The sequence below is a fragment of the Xenopus laevis genome, chromosome 6S (assembly GCF_017654675.1).
Source record: "Xenopus laevis strain J_2021 chromosome 6S, Xenopus_laevis_v10.1, whole genome shotgun sequence".
NCBI classification, from domain to species: Eukaryota; Metazoa; Chordata; class Amphibia; order Anura; family Pipidae; genus Xenopus; species Xenopus laevis.
This window is the reverse complement of record NC_054382.1, coordinates 115,380,519-115,392,851: the sequence shown is the minus strand read 5'-3', so window position 1 is coordinate 115,392,851 and position 12,333 is coordinate 115,380,519. Positions and strand designations below refer to the sequence as shown.

The window sequence follows — 12,333 nt, the reverse complement described above, 5'->3', positions numbered from 1 at the left end:
TCCTTAAAATGCAACGAACTTTTTTTTTTATGTCTGCAATTGTGGCTTTTGATCACTAGAGGGACTGTACAAATAGGTTTAATTTTCTGGCACAGGCCTTTCCAGTGCTGTATGATTAATCTCTCTATTATAAGATTGCTGCGCAGAAGTGCAAACTCTGTATCAACATTTTCTTTTTACATTTTTTTTTTCCGATTTTGTAATGGCATGAATTCTGTATCACAACCCAAGATTGGAATTTGACACCTCCACTAAATGGAAAATCTAGGAACCAGGACGTTGTGTTGCTGACCCCATTCACCAAGTGCATATTTATTCCATTCATTTGAAGGGTGGTTCACTTTCGAGTTAACTTTTAGTATGGTGTAGAGAGTGATATTCTGAGGAAATTTGCAATTTTTATTATTTGTGGTTTTTGAGTTATTTAGCTTTTTATTCAGCAGTTCTTTAATTTGCATTTTAAGCAATCTGGTTGCTTGGGTCCAAGGTACCCTAGCAACCATGCATCAATCTGAATAATACACTGGAATATAAATAGGAGAGGGCCCGAATAGAAAGATGAGTAATAAAAATTAGCAATAAAGATAAATGTGTAAAGCATTTTCTTTTAAAGGGGAAGGAAACCTAGTCAGCGCAAAGAGGCATGTAAGAACATAGATTACTCTTTTATTTTATTTTATTATAAATACAGTAGTAGCAAAATGCCCTTAGTGGTGCCCTACAGAATCAGAAAACATCTCACAGGTAGTTTAAGGCCTGTACAGTGTACCATTAGAAAATGTAGAGGGAAAAATAGGTTTCTACTAAATGCTATGGAATAACTAGATGAAAGCCGCGGGAGTCACTTATAATGCCGGGGAAATTTCTGTTATCGGTCCCAGGACTGCGATGGCTTCAATCTCTACTCTTCCACCCTATTAAAAGACAGGAACAAAATAAGTAAAGAAAAACTAACCTTAAAAAAAAAGTTTCTGCGCCCAGACATGTACACACATACAAGCGAAAAATAAAGTAAATATTATATGTGCATGCAATTAGGTTTATGCAACTGAAACTGGCAGCACACCCATCCCACTGTTATATTCTGCTAGGGGAGTCTTGTGTAGCAAGTGCCAAGTGCAGTTTGGGGAAAGCTTATTTAATCTGGTATGGTAAGAATACCTAAATCATTTGTCTAAATGTCCCTTATTAACAGCAGCCTTAAAGGAACAGTTCAGTATAAAAATAAAAACTGGGTAAATAGATAGGCAGTGCAAATAAAAAAAGTTAGTTAGCCACAACTGTAATATATTAAGGCTGGAGTGACTGGATGTCTAACATAATAGACAGAATCCTACTTCCTGCTTTTCAGCTCTCTAAATCCGAGTTAGTCAGTGACTTGAAGGGGGCCACAAGGGACATAACGGGTCAGTGAGTTTGCAATTGTTCCTCAGCATTCAGCTCAGATTCAAAAGCAACAGTTATGTCCCATGTGGCCCCCCTCAAGTAACTGATTGGTTACTGCCTGGTAACCAATCAATGGAAACCAAGAGAGTTGCAAAGCAGGAAGTAGTGTTCTGTTCTGTTCTACATCCAGTCACTCCAGCCTTTATACATTACATTTTTGGCTAACTAACCATATTAGAAACATTTTTTATTATGCACAGCCTATCTACAGTATTTACTTATTTTATTTTTATACTGAACTGTTCCTTTAAACTCTTTCCCTGCCTTGAGTTTGTTCAGGAACAGTTCATTGCTAAGCAACATGCTTTTCTCTGTACTACAAGCTTAAACCTCTAAATGTAAATACTACGCTGTTGGCATACTGTCCTGCCCTCACCTGGACTGGGCATTTAAAATAGGACCCGGCATTTCAAGAGCAGAGAGGCCCAAAGAGCCCCCAAACAGCCCAACAAATAGTCACTGCCTATGGCATTTTACAGCAACACCGGTGGCATTTGCCAGAATCCACAGATAAAATGATACTGCTGTGGGGCCCAGTAACTTCCAGATATTCCACTTCCACTGGTGACATATTTGTGAGGTATACTTACAATTTATTTAAGCATGGCCCCCCCACCAAAAAAAAAAAACCAGTAAATGCAAGCAGCGTGTGACTCTAACTTTTCATTTCATCCAAAAAAAAAATAAATAAAAAAAGTACTTACCCTTGGCAATGCAGCAACCTGAAACGCTGCTCTTGCTGGGTAATTACATTGGAAAACTGAAACCAAAATACATCAAATTAGAACTTTTAGAGAAATGTTTTTCGTTTCAGTTAAAATTCATAATGAAGAACAATTTCTGTATCTGTATAAAATATTATGACAGTACAAGGTGTGATCAACTTTTAAATACACAAAGAGCTGATTTACCAACACAGTCGCTACAATTAGATCGGTGCTTTCATTTTTTTTTAACTTGTAGTAGACTGATCAAAGCAAATGACATGGGATGATATTGGCACCCGAGTCCCCCTTAATTTGCCACTACCGTGTCCGAACGGGGGAGAGACTTTGCTCCAGGTGGGCTGGGTCACCAGGGCTGGTAAAGGGCAGTGCCCACAAGGTTTTTTTCCCCGGTGCCGCAGTCCAACAATTGCACTGGTACAATTAGACCCCTATATTAGTAAATAATCCTCATATATCTTAATTTCCACAGGCAGAACCAATCAGGTTGCTCATACCCACACGAATATGTATGGGGGTTATGTATGCAAGCAGGATTGTGGGTTGTATGCATAGCAGTGTGTAGGCCCAGCAATATTTAAAATACAGTGCAACCCTTGTCAGTACTTACATTGCTTGTAAACATCATTAACATCATTAAAGTCATTGATGTCAGCCAGTAAAACGGTTGTTTTCACGACTGAAATTAAAGAGTTTGAATCAATGAAGAATAATTGCAGCCAATAAAATACATCACATTAAATACACTGATCCAGCTTCACAGATGTTGGAACATTACATGGAGTATTAAATGCCCAGAAATGGTTTATTGAACTTCATATTCTGGTGGATTTTTAATCACAATGACAATCCAACTTCAAGAGCAACTATACGTGTGCATATTGGTGCAACATCCTGACCAATAGCTTTGTACTATGGATATCGGTCGATCAGACATTTCAAAAGTTCATCTCCTAATGCAGTGATCCCCAACCAGTAGCTCGCGAGCAACATGTTGCTCTCCAACCCCATGGATGTTGCTCCCAGTGGCCTCAAAGTAGGAGCTTATTTTTGAATTCCAGGCTTGGAGGCAAGTTTGGTTCTATAAAAACCATACAGAGCCTCAATATAGGTTGACAATCCACATAAGTTCTACCAAATGACCAATCACAGTACTTATATGGCACCCCAAGAACATTTTTCATACTAGCGTTGCTCCCCAACTCCTTTTACTTCTGAATGTTGCTCATGGGTTCAAAAGGTTGGGGATCCCTGTCCTAATGCAATGAAAGATAAGCAATTGTAGAATAGCAGCTGCATCTCTTTGCTCCCTGTGGTTCCAATTTTATGAGCTGGCAGCCCAACTGGACAGAACAAGAAGGCAGTCATACCATTTATGGCCACTTGCAATGTAAATATTAGGGATACACCGAATCCACTATTTAGGATTCGGCCGAACCCCGAATCCTTCGCCAGAGATTCGGATGAATACCAAACCGAGTCCTAATTTGCATATGCAAATTAGGGATGGGAAGGGGAAAACATTTTTTACTTCCTTGTTTTGTGACACAAAGTCACGCGATTTCCCTCCCCGTCCCTAATTTGTATATGCAAATTAGGATTCGGATTGCCCGGACTGAAGGATTCGGCCGAATCCTGCTGAAAAAGGCAGAACCCCTGAACCGTATCATGGATTCAGTGCATCCCTAGTAAATATCTGTTTGGCCTGAGGGCTTATCAGAAAGATAATGCATAGTATTACCCAGTGTATGTCATCTTTTATGCAGTTTAAATTAAGGTGGCCATACATTATAAGATCCAATCTTTGGCAAGGTCGACAAATGAAGGGATCTTTCCCCCGATATGTCCATCAAAGGTGGGCAGTATTGGGCTAATCCAATCGTTGAGCTCTAAGGACCGGAATAAGGGAGGACAGCATCAATATTCAGTCCTCGATTCGAAGTGAAAATCAAACCTGCCTGATTGAAATCTAACCAATTTTTGGCCAGACATCGGTTGGGTAGCCCTGTCGGAGGGCCTCATACATGGGAAGATAATCGGACAACTTGGTCTAAAATATTCATATAGAACCCCCACGATTTACCCCATGGTTTCCCTTGGTGCTTTATCCTCCATTTCAAGTAAGGTGCGCACAAAAGTACCAATAGAAGCACATACTCGCTGTCCTTAAAGGAGAAGGAAACCCCCTGGGCGCAAAAATCCCTCCCCCCTCCCCTGTGTTGCCCCCCTCCCTCCTCCACCCTGGCCTACCTGTCCCCCCGGGCAAATGCCCCTAACTTGTTACTCACCTCTCTGCGCAGGTATGTCCACGGAGTTCACAGGCGCCATCTTCTCCGCATGCGCAGTAGGAGCATTTACCGGTACGGATCTACTGCGCATGCGCTGAATGTCACGAAGTGAAATCGGAAAACTTTGTGACTTTTGGCGCATGCGCAGTAGATCCGTACAGGTAAGTGCTCCTTCTGCGCATGCGCCAAAAACGCCGGTCAAAGCAGGAAGAAGACCGCTTGGGAAAAGATGGCGCCTGTGTACTCCGTGGACAGGACCTGCGCAGAGGGGTGAGTAACAAGTTAGGGGCATTTGCCCGGCTTGACAGGTAGGCCAGGGGGGAGGAGGGGGGGGCAACACAGGGGAGGGTTTTTGCGCCCAGGGAATTTCCTTCTCCTTTAATGGAGGTCAGCCCCATAGTCTAGTGCCAGACGTTGTGGATCTTGGTCTGAAGACCTCCTCCGCTGCTGCTCGATGTGCCTGCCCCCAAATACACTGCCTCAGGTGCAGACAGACACAATGGCTTTCTGTGGTGAAACAAGAGATTTTGCGCCAAAATCCTCCGTGTCTGCACCTAAATACATTACCTCGGCTTGGGTTCAGGCAGATAAAGTGTTTTGGCACATGGAGCAGCAGCGAAGGAGGGGATTCTCGGCCTGCATTTCTCCACAGACAGAGATCCACAAAGTCTGGCACAAGCCTTAAGGTGGCCATACACGGGCCGATAAAAGCGGACGACAGACCGATTCGGCAACTTATTGGCCCGTGTGTGGGGCCCTCCGGCGGGCTTCCGCGATCGATATCTGGCTGATCAGGTTGGGTTAAAAATCCCGTCGGAACGCAGCCGCATCTGTTCGTAGATGCGGCCTCGCAATCTGACCGCCTGTATTGGCAGCATTATGGTCCGATCGTTGGGCCCTAGGGCCCATGACCTGATTAGCCCGATATCGCCCACCTCAATGTGAACACATAGGGAGAGATCCGTTTGTTTGGCAAAATCACCAAACGAGCGTATCTCTACATGTATGGCCACCTTTAGAATAAAGCCAGGTCTGAGTGATATCAATAAGTTTTAGTTGCCTAAAACATGATAATGATATTTCAATCAAACAGACAAAAAAACGCACCTGTATATACGCCACTCCCAGGGGTGTGAGCTACGAAGTGACGCGGAAGCTGCCATACTGAGGCCACGCGCATAACAAGAATCTATTGGTTAGTATTTGAATTGAATGGAAAGCTAAAGCAGTTTACCATTGCTGTAATCACACCCTGAAGCTTTCAGAATCTCTCCCATATTCACCAAGGCCTGAAAAAACATGTACGAGGGAAGGGAAATCACAGTTAATAGCTGATGTAGAAATCAGAAGAACCATTCCAAAGGTCACAATGATGAATTTCCAACCTCAGCCTTAGTTTTATATCAGATTAGATAAGAGATCATATTATATTTTACATTATTATTATTATTATATATAAGTGATAAATTAGAGATTATATTAGAGACAGACACATGCGATAACCCTTTGTAGTATTTCCGTACCCTGCATGATAAGTTTTCCCTAGCAAAGCTACTGGTAACCAGACCCAAAGGTTGTCTGAGAATTCACTAACATTTCATAAGAACCTACACGTTGCCCCAAGCCCGGACTGGCAATCTGTGGGTTCTGGCAAATGCCAGAAGGGCTGCTGTATGGTTCCATAGAAAGTTACCATAGAGTGGGCTGGTTGAGGGCTGTTTGGGCTGGTAGGAGGCTGTTTGGGCCTCTGCGTACTTGGAATGGCAGGGCCTATTTTGACTCCCAGTCCAGGCCTGAGTTGCCCTGTACTAAATCCATACTTTTAGTAACACTTTTGCACATACGAATTATTCACTCCCTTTGCATTTAATAAAATCACAATGCAATGATTATGCCATGAAATAGTTATACTGTAAAATCAAATGTTTATTTATTCTGCACATTTTTATTCCAGCAACCTCTTCCCCACCAGTCGACATGTTTAACAGACTACACTGGTGAAGGTTACACTGTGCTGTGTCTTTTTAACTTGCAAAACTGTACAAAAGTGCAAAGTGTCACCTTTTTTTGCCCAGAATGCACCATGGGCCCTGGATTTGTACCCGAAGGCCTGTCTCTGTGTATGCAGTATTGCTTCAGTTGTCAGCCATGCATATATTAGAAGCGATTGGGGGATATACATTGTCCTATACTACATGCTGCTCCTTCGTTACTCACTTCTCTAGCAACTTTATCATTTAACAGAACTGGATTTGATATACAGTTAAACCCCCATTTTACATCCCCTGATTTGAAGTTTCCCGCTCATTTTACATTGTTGTTTTATGGTCCCACCTATATATTATGCATAATACATTTCCCTGATTTTACACCTTTTTTTTTCTGGTCCCCTGAAAAACGTAAAATGGGGGTTCTACTGTATTGTATTATTAATCATTTTCAGTGCTCACTGGTAAGTAAGTTAGCAGTTGTCTGCCTTTCCCTTACTTGTTTGGCTTCATTCTTGACTCCTCCTGCAACAAGCTGCCCACTTGACAGGTCCATGCCCAACTGCCCAGACACATACACGGTCTTATCCACCACCACAGCTTGGCTGAAAAACAGAATAAAATCCAGGTAATTGCTCTAGTGAAAAACACAGTGAAATAAGTTACCCTAAGGCAAAATAAACTTGTGAAATACAGAAACATGGAAACTTGGAGAAATCTTAGCTAGTGGCACATGTCGTGTCTTCTCTTATCGGTGTGTGCGATTTACTGTCTGATTTTGGCATAAAAACACAAAAGCCTATATTTTCACACCAAAATCTGCCCCATGTGTACACGGACATGTGAATGCTGCCTACTGAAGACAGGGTGGAAGGAAGCAGAAAGGCATTTTCTCCACTGCCAAGCTGCAGATGGCATTCATAGGTCTGCTGTGAAAAGATGATTTAGGACAACGGAACAAGTAACATTTTGTTTCTCCCCGCAAAGAGAAAACTGCACTAACGGTTTCCAGCCTCATTGGGGATAACAGGGGTCATTTACTTACCATACAAAATGATTGATGCATAGTGCCATTTCACTCAATTTTCCAAGACCAATGGACAGCGCACAATTTGGGACAGAAGGCAGGCAGCAGTATAAAGCAGGGCCGGACTGGGAGTTCTGACAAATGCCAGAGGGGCTGCTGTAAGATGCCATAGACAGTCACTATTTATTGGGCTGCTGGGGAACTGGTTGGGCCCCCGTTTCTTGAAATGCCAGGGCCTATTTTGAGCCCCAGTGCAGACCTGGTACCAAGTTGGAAGAGCAAGGAGTGTGTGTTGAACAAGCACATTTAATGGGGTTGTTCACCTTCCAAACACTTTTTCAGTTCAGTTTTCAGATTGTTCCCCAGAAATAAATACTTTTTTCAATTACTTTTCATTCTTTATTTTTTACCATTTTTACAAAATCCAAGTTTAAAGTTGAAAGTCCCTGTCTCTGGTGTTCGAGTCTGGCAGCTCAGTAATTCAGGTGCAGATTCTAAACTGTTACAATTTTGCAACATTTAGGGGCCGATTCACTAGCTTCAAATGAAGGATTCGAAGTAAAAAAACTTCGAATTTCAAAGTGTTTTTTGGGCTATCGAATGGGCTAGTTCGACCTTCGAATCGAAGGATTCGAACTAAAAATCGTTCGACTATTCAACTATTCGATATTAACATAAATCAGATTCATGGCATTTCTGGTAGATGAAAATGCAGGGATTGTTATTTTTAGAATTCAATAACCCTGCAGTTATATATTTTGGCAGTTTTTAAAACATGCCAGCAAACACATCTATAGAATACCAGCGGGAGGGCCCAGTCAGGCTCAGATCTGATTGGATGAAGAGGACAACACCCCCTGTGTTTTTATATATTCAGTCAGAAGACTTTAGTGTTACCCAACTGAAATGCCATTGGGCATTTTGATCATGCACAGAATAAGGGGTCGTAACTACAGAGGAAGCAGATCATGCGGCTGCTGGGGGGCCCAAAAGGTATAGGGGCCCCATGAGGCCCTAATTCAACACAATTTCAATAAATGTTGGTAAAACAGGTCAATCTCTAGACATTTTGGGGGCCTGAAAAATAATTTGCTGTGGGGCCCAGTAACATCTAGTTACACCACTGCATGGAATATGTGATTACACAACTCCTAGTTAATATAAAGACACCAGCTACCTAGCGCTATAACAGCAGTTAGAGCTCCAGCAGAACTGCAACCCACAGAAACATCTCTGAACATTAAACGAGTGCTGAAGCGTGTGCTTTAATGGGGGCCACTGAGAACTAGGTTTCACTAACCCATTCCAAGAGCAATTATGGAACTACAACAACAATAATGCATTCACAGAACACATGCATAAAACGCTGACATAATATAGGATTCCTTATCCAGAAGCCTTTTATCCAGAAGCCCATCTCCCACAGAGTGCATTTTAAGCAAATTCAATTTTTTTTTCTTTTTAACATTATTCCCTTTTCCCTCTGTAATAATAAAACAGTACTTGATGATAACGAAGCTTCATGAATCCATACCGGTGCCAAAACAATCCTGTTGGATTTACTTAGAGGGGAACTATCGCAAAAATTTTAATTTTATAAAAGCTTCGTCATACTGAAATAAAAAACTTTCTAAATATAATCAATTAAAAATTCTGTATCATTTTTTAAATAATCAAGTTTGTCTTCACTATTCCTCTCTCAACATCTGTTTCTCTTCATTCTGTCTTCATGCAGCAGTTCAGTGTCAGATTTTCATTGACAGATCCAATGTATCATTTAGGGGGGGCTTCATTTCCTATCAGATATATTAGAGCTCACTCAGATAACTGACTTCAGCACAAACAAAATAACTTACTTTGGTACAAATCCTGCATATAAACAGGATTTATGTGTATTTTGATAGACTGATGTCTAACCAGTCTTTTTGGCTAAAGGATTCCCGCCCCCCTAAAAGATTTATTGGATTCAACTGTCATTCAAAATCTGACAACCAACTCCAGCATGAAGACAGAATGAAAAGAAACAAATGATCAGAGGAGGAGAGTGCAGAGTAACTTGTTTATTTCAAAAACAGTTCAGAATATTTACTATATTAAAGGGGTTGTTCACCTTTGAGTTAACTGTTAATATGATGTAGACAGGGCCGCCATTAGAAATAACGGGATCCGTACAACAAAATTTTTGGTTCCCCCTGGGCCCCACCCACACTGTCGCCAAAGCGCCACCTCAGATCTTACCCACTCCACATCACAGTTAAAAGACCACACAGACATCAGCGCTAAAAAAGTAACCCCCCCCACACACACAAGTTATAAAAAGCTATTGATGGTCAGGGCCCCCTTATAAGTTAAAAAAAAAAAACATTGCCGCCAGGGCCCCCCTTACAAGTTAAAAAAAAAATTGGGGCCCCAAAAAATATTTTTTAAAACAACATTGGCGCCAGGGTCCCCCTTACAAGTTAAAAAAAATTGGTGCCCCAAAAAATTTTTTTTAAAACAACATTGGCGTCAGGGCCCCCCTTAGGAGTTAAAAAAAATTGGGGACCCAAAAAAATATTTTTTATAAAAACATTGGTGGCAGGGCCTATAGAATATTAAAATAATACATTGGTGGCCAGGGGATTAAAAAAAAAAAAAATAAACACAAATTTGTGTTCAGTAGAATTGAACTCGTGGCTTCAGGACTTCACCTCCTTTCGTGACTTTGGGTCTTTTCACTGCTGTAGGACTTAAATTTCGGCTGTTTTCGTGACTTTGGGTTTTTCGACGCTTCAGGTCTTCAATTTCGGCTGTTTTCGTGACTTCAGGTCTTTTCGCAGCTTCGGGACTTCGGCTATTTTCGTAACTTTGGGTCTTTTCGCCGCTTCGAGAGTTTGGCTGTTTTTGTGGCTTCGGGTCCTTCTGCTGTTCGGCACTTCCGCATCTCGGCTGTTCGGGACTTCGCAGATGGATGCAGGCTTCGGCGCTCGTAAGGGGGGCCCAGCTCTTTCAAAAATGCAGCACTGCCGGGCCCCCCTTCATGCCCGGGACACTTGTCCCCCCGTCCCCCCCTGATGGCAGCCCTTATGTAGAGCGTGATATTCTTAAACAATTTGCAATTGGTTTACATTTTTTATTATGTGTGGCTTTTGAGATATTTAGTTTTTAATTTTGCAGACTGCCAGTTCAGCAATCCGGTTGCTAGGGTCCAATTTACCCTAGCAACCATGCATTGATTTGAATAAGAGACTGTATCAGTAGTATATTGAGTAGGAGAGGCCTGAATAGAAAGACGATTAATAAAAAGTAGCAATAAAAGTTACAGAGCATTCATTTTTAGATAAGGGTCAGCGACCCCCATTTAAAAGCTAGAAAGAGTTCAGAGGAAAAGGCAGATCATTTAAAAACTACACAAAATAAATAATGAAGACCAAATGAAAAGTTGCTTAGAATTAGCCACTCTATAACATACCAAAAGTTAACTTACAGGTGAACCACCCCTTTAAATTTAGAAAATGTCTTATTTCAGTATGATGAAGCTGATATTAAAGAGGTTGTTCACCTTTGAGTTAATTTTTAGTAAGATGAAGAGAGTGATATTGTGAGACAATTTGAATTTGGTTTACATTTTTATTATGTGTGGTTTTTGAGATATTTAGCTTTTTATTTTGCAGTCTGTTAGTTCAGCAATCTGGTTGCTAGGGTCCAAATTACCCTAGCAACCATGCATTGATTAGAATGAGAGACTGGAATATGAGTAGGAGAGGCCTGAATAGAAAGACGGTTAATAAAAAGTAGCAATAACAATAAAAGTTTAGCCTTAAAGAGCATTTGTTTTTAGAAGAGGGTCAGTGACCCCCCATTTGAAAGCTGAAAGAAAGCTGAAAGAAAATCATTAAAAACTACACAAAATAAATAATGAAGACCAATTAAAAAGTTGCTTAGAATTATATCTAGAACAAATCTAAAACATACTAAAAGTGAACTTAAAGGCGAACCACCCCTTTAAATGGCTGTCAGTCTATGCTACTGAACTACAACTCTCACGCTCTCTCTCAAAAATGAATTGCTCTTGTGTATTCCGTGGCTACAGATACTTTCATACAAATCATTAAAGGAAAGAAGCTGTTCCCGGAGAGAAGTATCATTTGGCAAATCTAGTCTTGTAGACTGGGAATGAGCATCAGCATGAGGCTACCTGTAAGGTCCGATAGCGGCAGGAGCTCTGGCAGTGCTGATGATCCTCCTGACGATTGAAGCCATGATGATCCTACAGCCCTAGCGCTTGACTGACACAACTAAAGGCTCCTCCAGCTAAACACCAAGCTCCACATGGGTGGACTCATTAACGCATGCGCAAAACTCACAAGCGCTGTCAAGCTGGACACGCCCCGAAATAAACGTATCACTCTTACCAATCAGAGTGGGTGTATTATAACCCCAGACCGAGGCTTGAGACGCATTTCCTGCCCGCGTGTAATGCCCGGGAACAGGCGCAGGTTTACAATACATGAGAAGTATCGGCTAACTATTTCATTCAGGTGTCGTGTGTTCATCTCTCAGTTTCTATAGGTAAAATGCTGTAAGATACCCCTGTCTCATGAACACAACCTGTTAATGAGAAATGTAAGCCATACCTCCCAACAAAAAGTTGGCGCACAGGGTGAATTTATTTGACCACGCCCATTTTTGTGACCACACCCCGTAATTACCATGTTCCTTTTACAAAATTTGGCAGGTTATGAAAGTTTGAACATATTTGTTTTTTTTTAATTTTTTTCAGTTATTATAGCATACCCCCCAACATTTTGGAAGTAAAAAAGAGGGACGGAAACATTTTTTGCACGTAGAACAGCGACATTTTTACCACGCCCCTTTCT

General features: G+C 41.4%; 1 protein-coding gene across 1 annotated transcript; it reads right to left on the bottom strand.

Annotated features, from left to right (window-relative positions):
• Positions 1 to 658: 658 nt before the first annotated feature.
• rida.S (reactive intermediate imine deaminase A homolog S homeolog) lies at positions 659 to 11,828 on the bottom strand. Its single transcript, XM_018223876.2, has 6 exons — positions 11,652 to 11,828; positions 6,947 to 7,052; positions 5,694 to 5,748; positions 2,782 to 2,850; positions 2,151 to 2,206; positions 659 to 914 (listed from the first exon to the last, which is right to left on the bottom strand). The coding sequence occupies exons 1-6, from the start codon at positions 11,714 to 11,716 to the stop codon at positions 846 to 848; spliced, it is 420 nt and encodes a 139-aa protein (XP_018079365.1). The 5' UTR covers positions 11,717 to 11,828; the 3' UTR covers positions 659 to 845.
• Positions 11,829 to 12,333: the final 505 nt, after the last annotated feature.

What these genes read in the sequence shown, in the direction of transcription:
- rida.S (XM_018223876.2), bottom strand. Translation starts at nt 11,716, where the DNA reads ATGGCTTCAATCGTCAGGAGGATCATCAGCACTGCCAGAGCTCCTGCC. An exon ending in AGGGTGTGATTACAGCAATG is followed by an intron (nt 2,851 to 5,693) that starts GTAAACTGCTTT and finishes CTTTAATTTCAG; the next exon opens with TCGTGAAAACAACCGTTTTA. An exon ending in AGGTTGCTGCATTGCCAAGG is followed by an intron (nt 915 to 2,150) that starts GTAAGTACTTTT and finishes GTCTTTTAATAG; the next exon opens with GGTGGAAGAGTAGAGATTGA.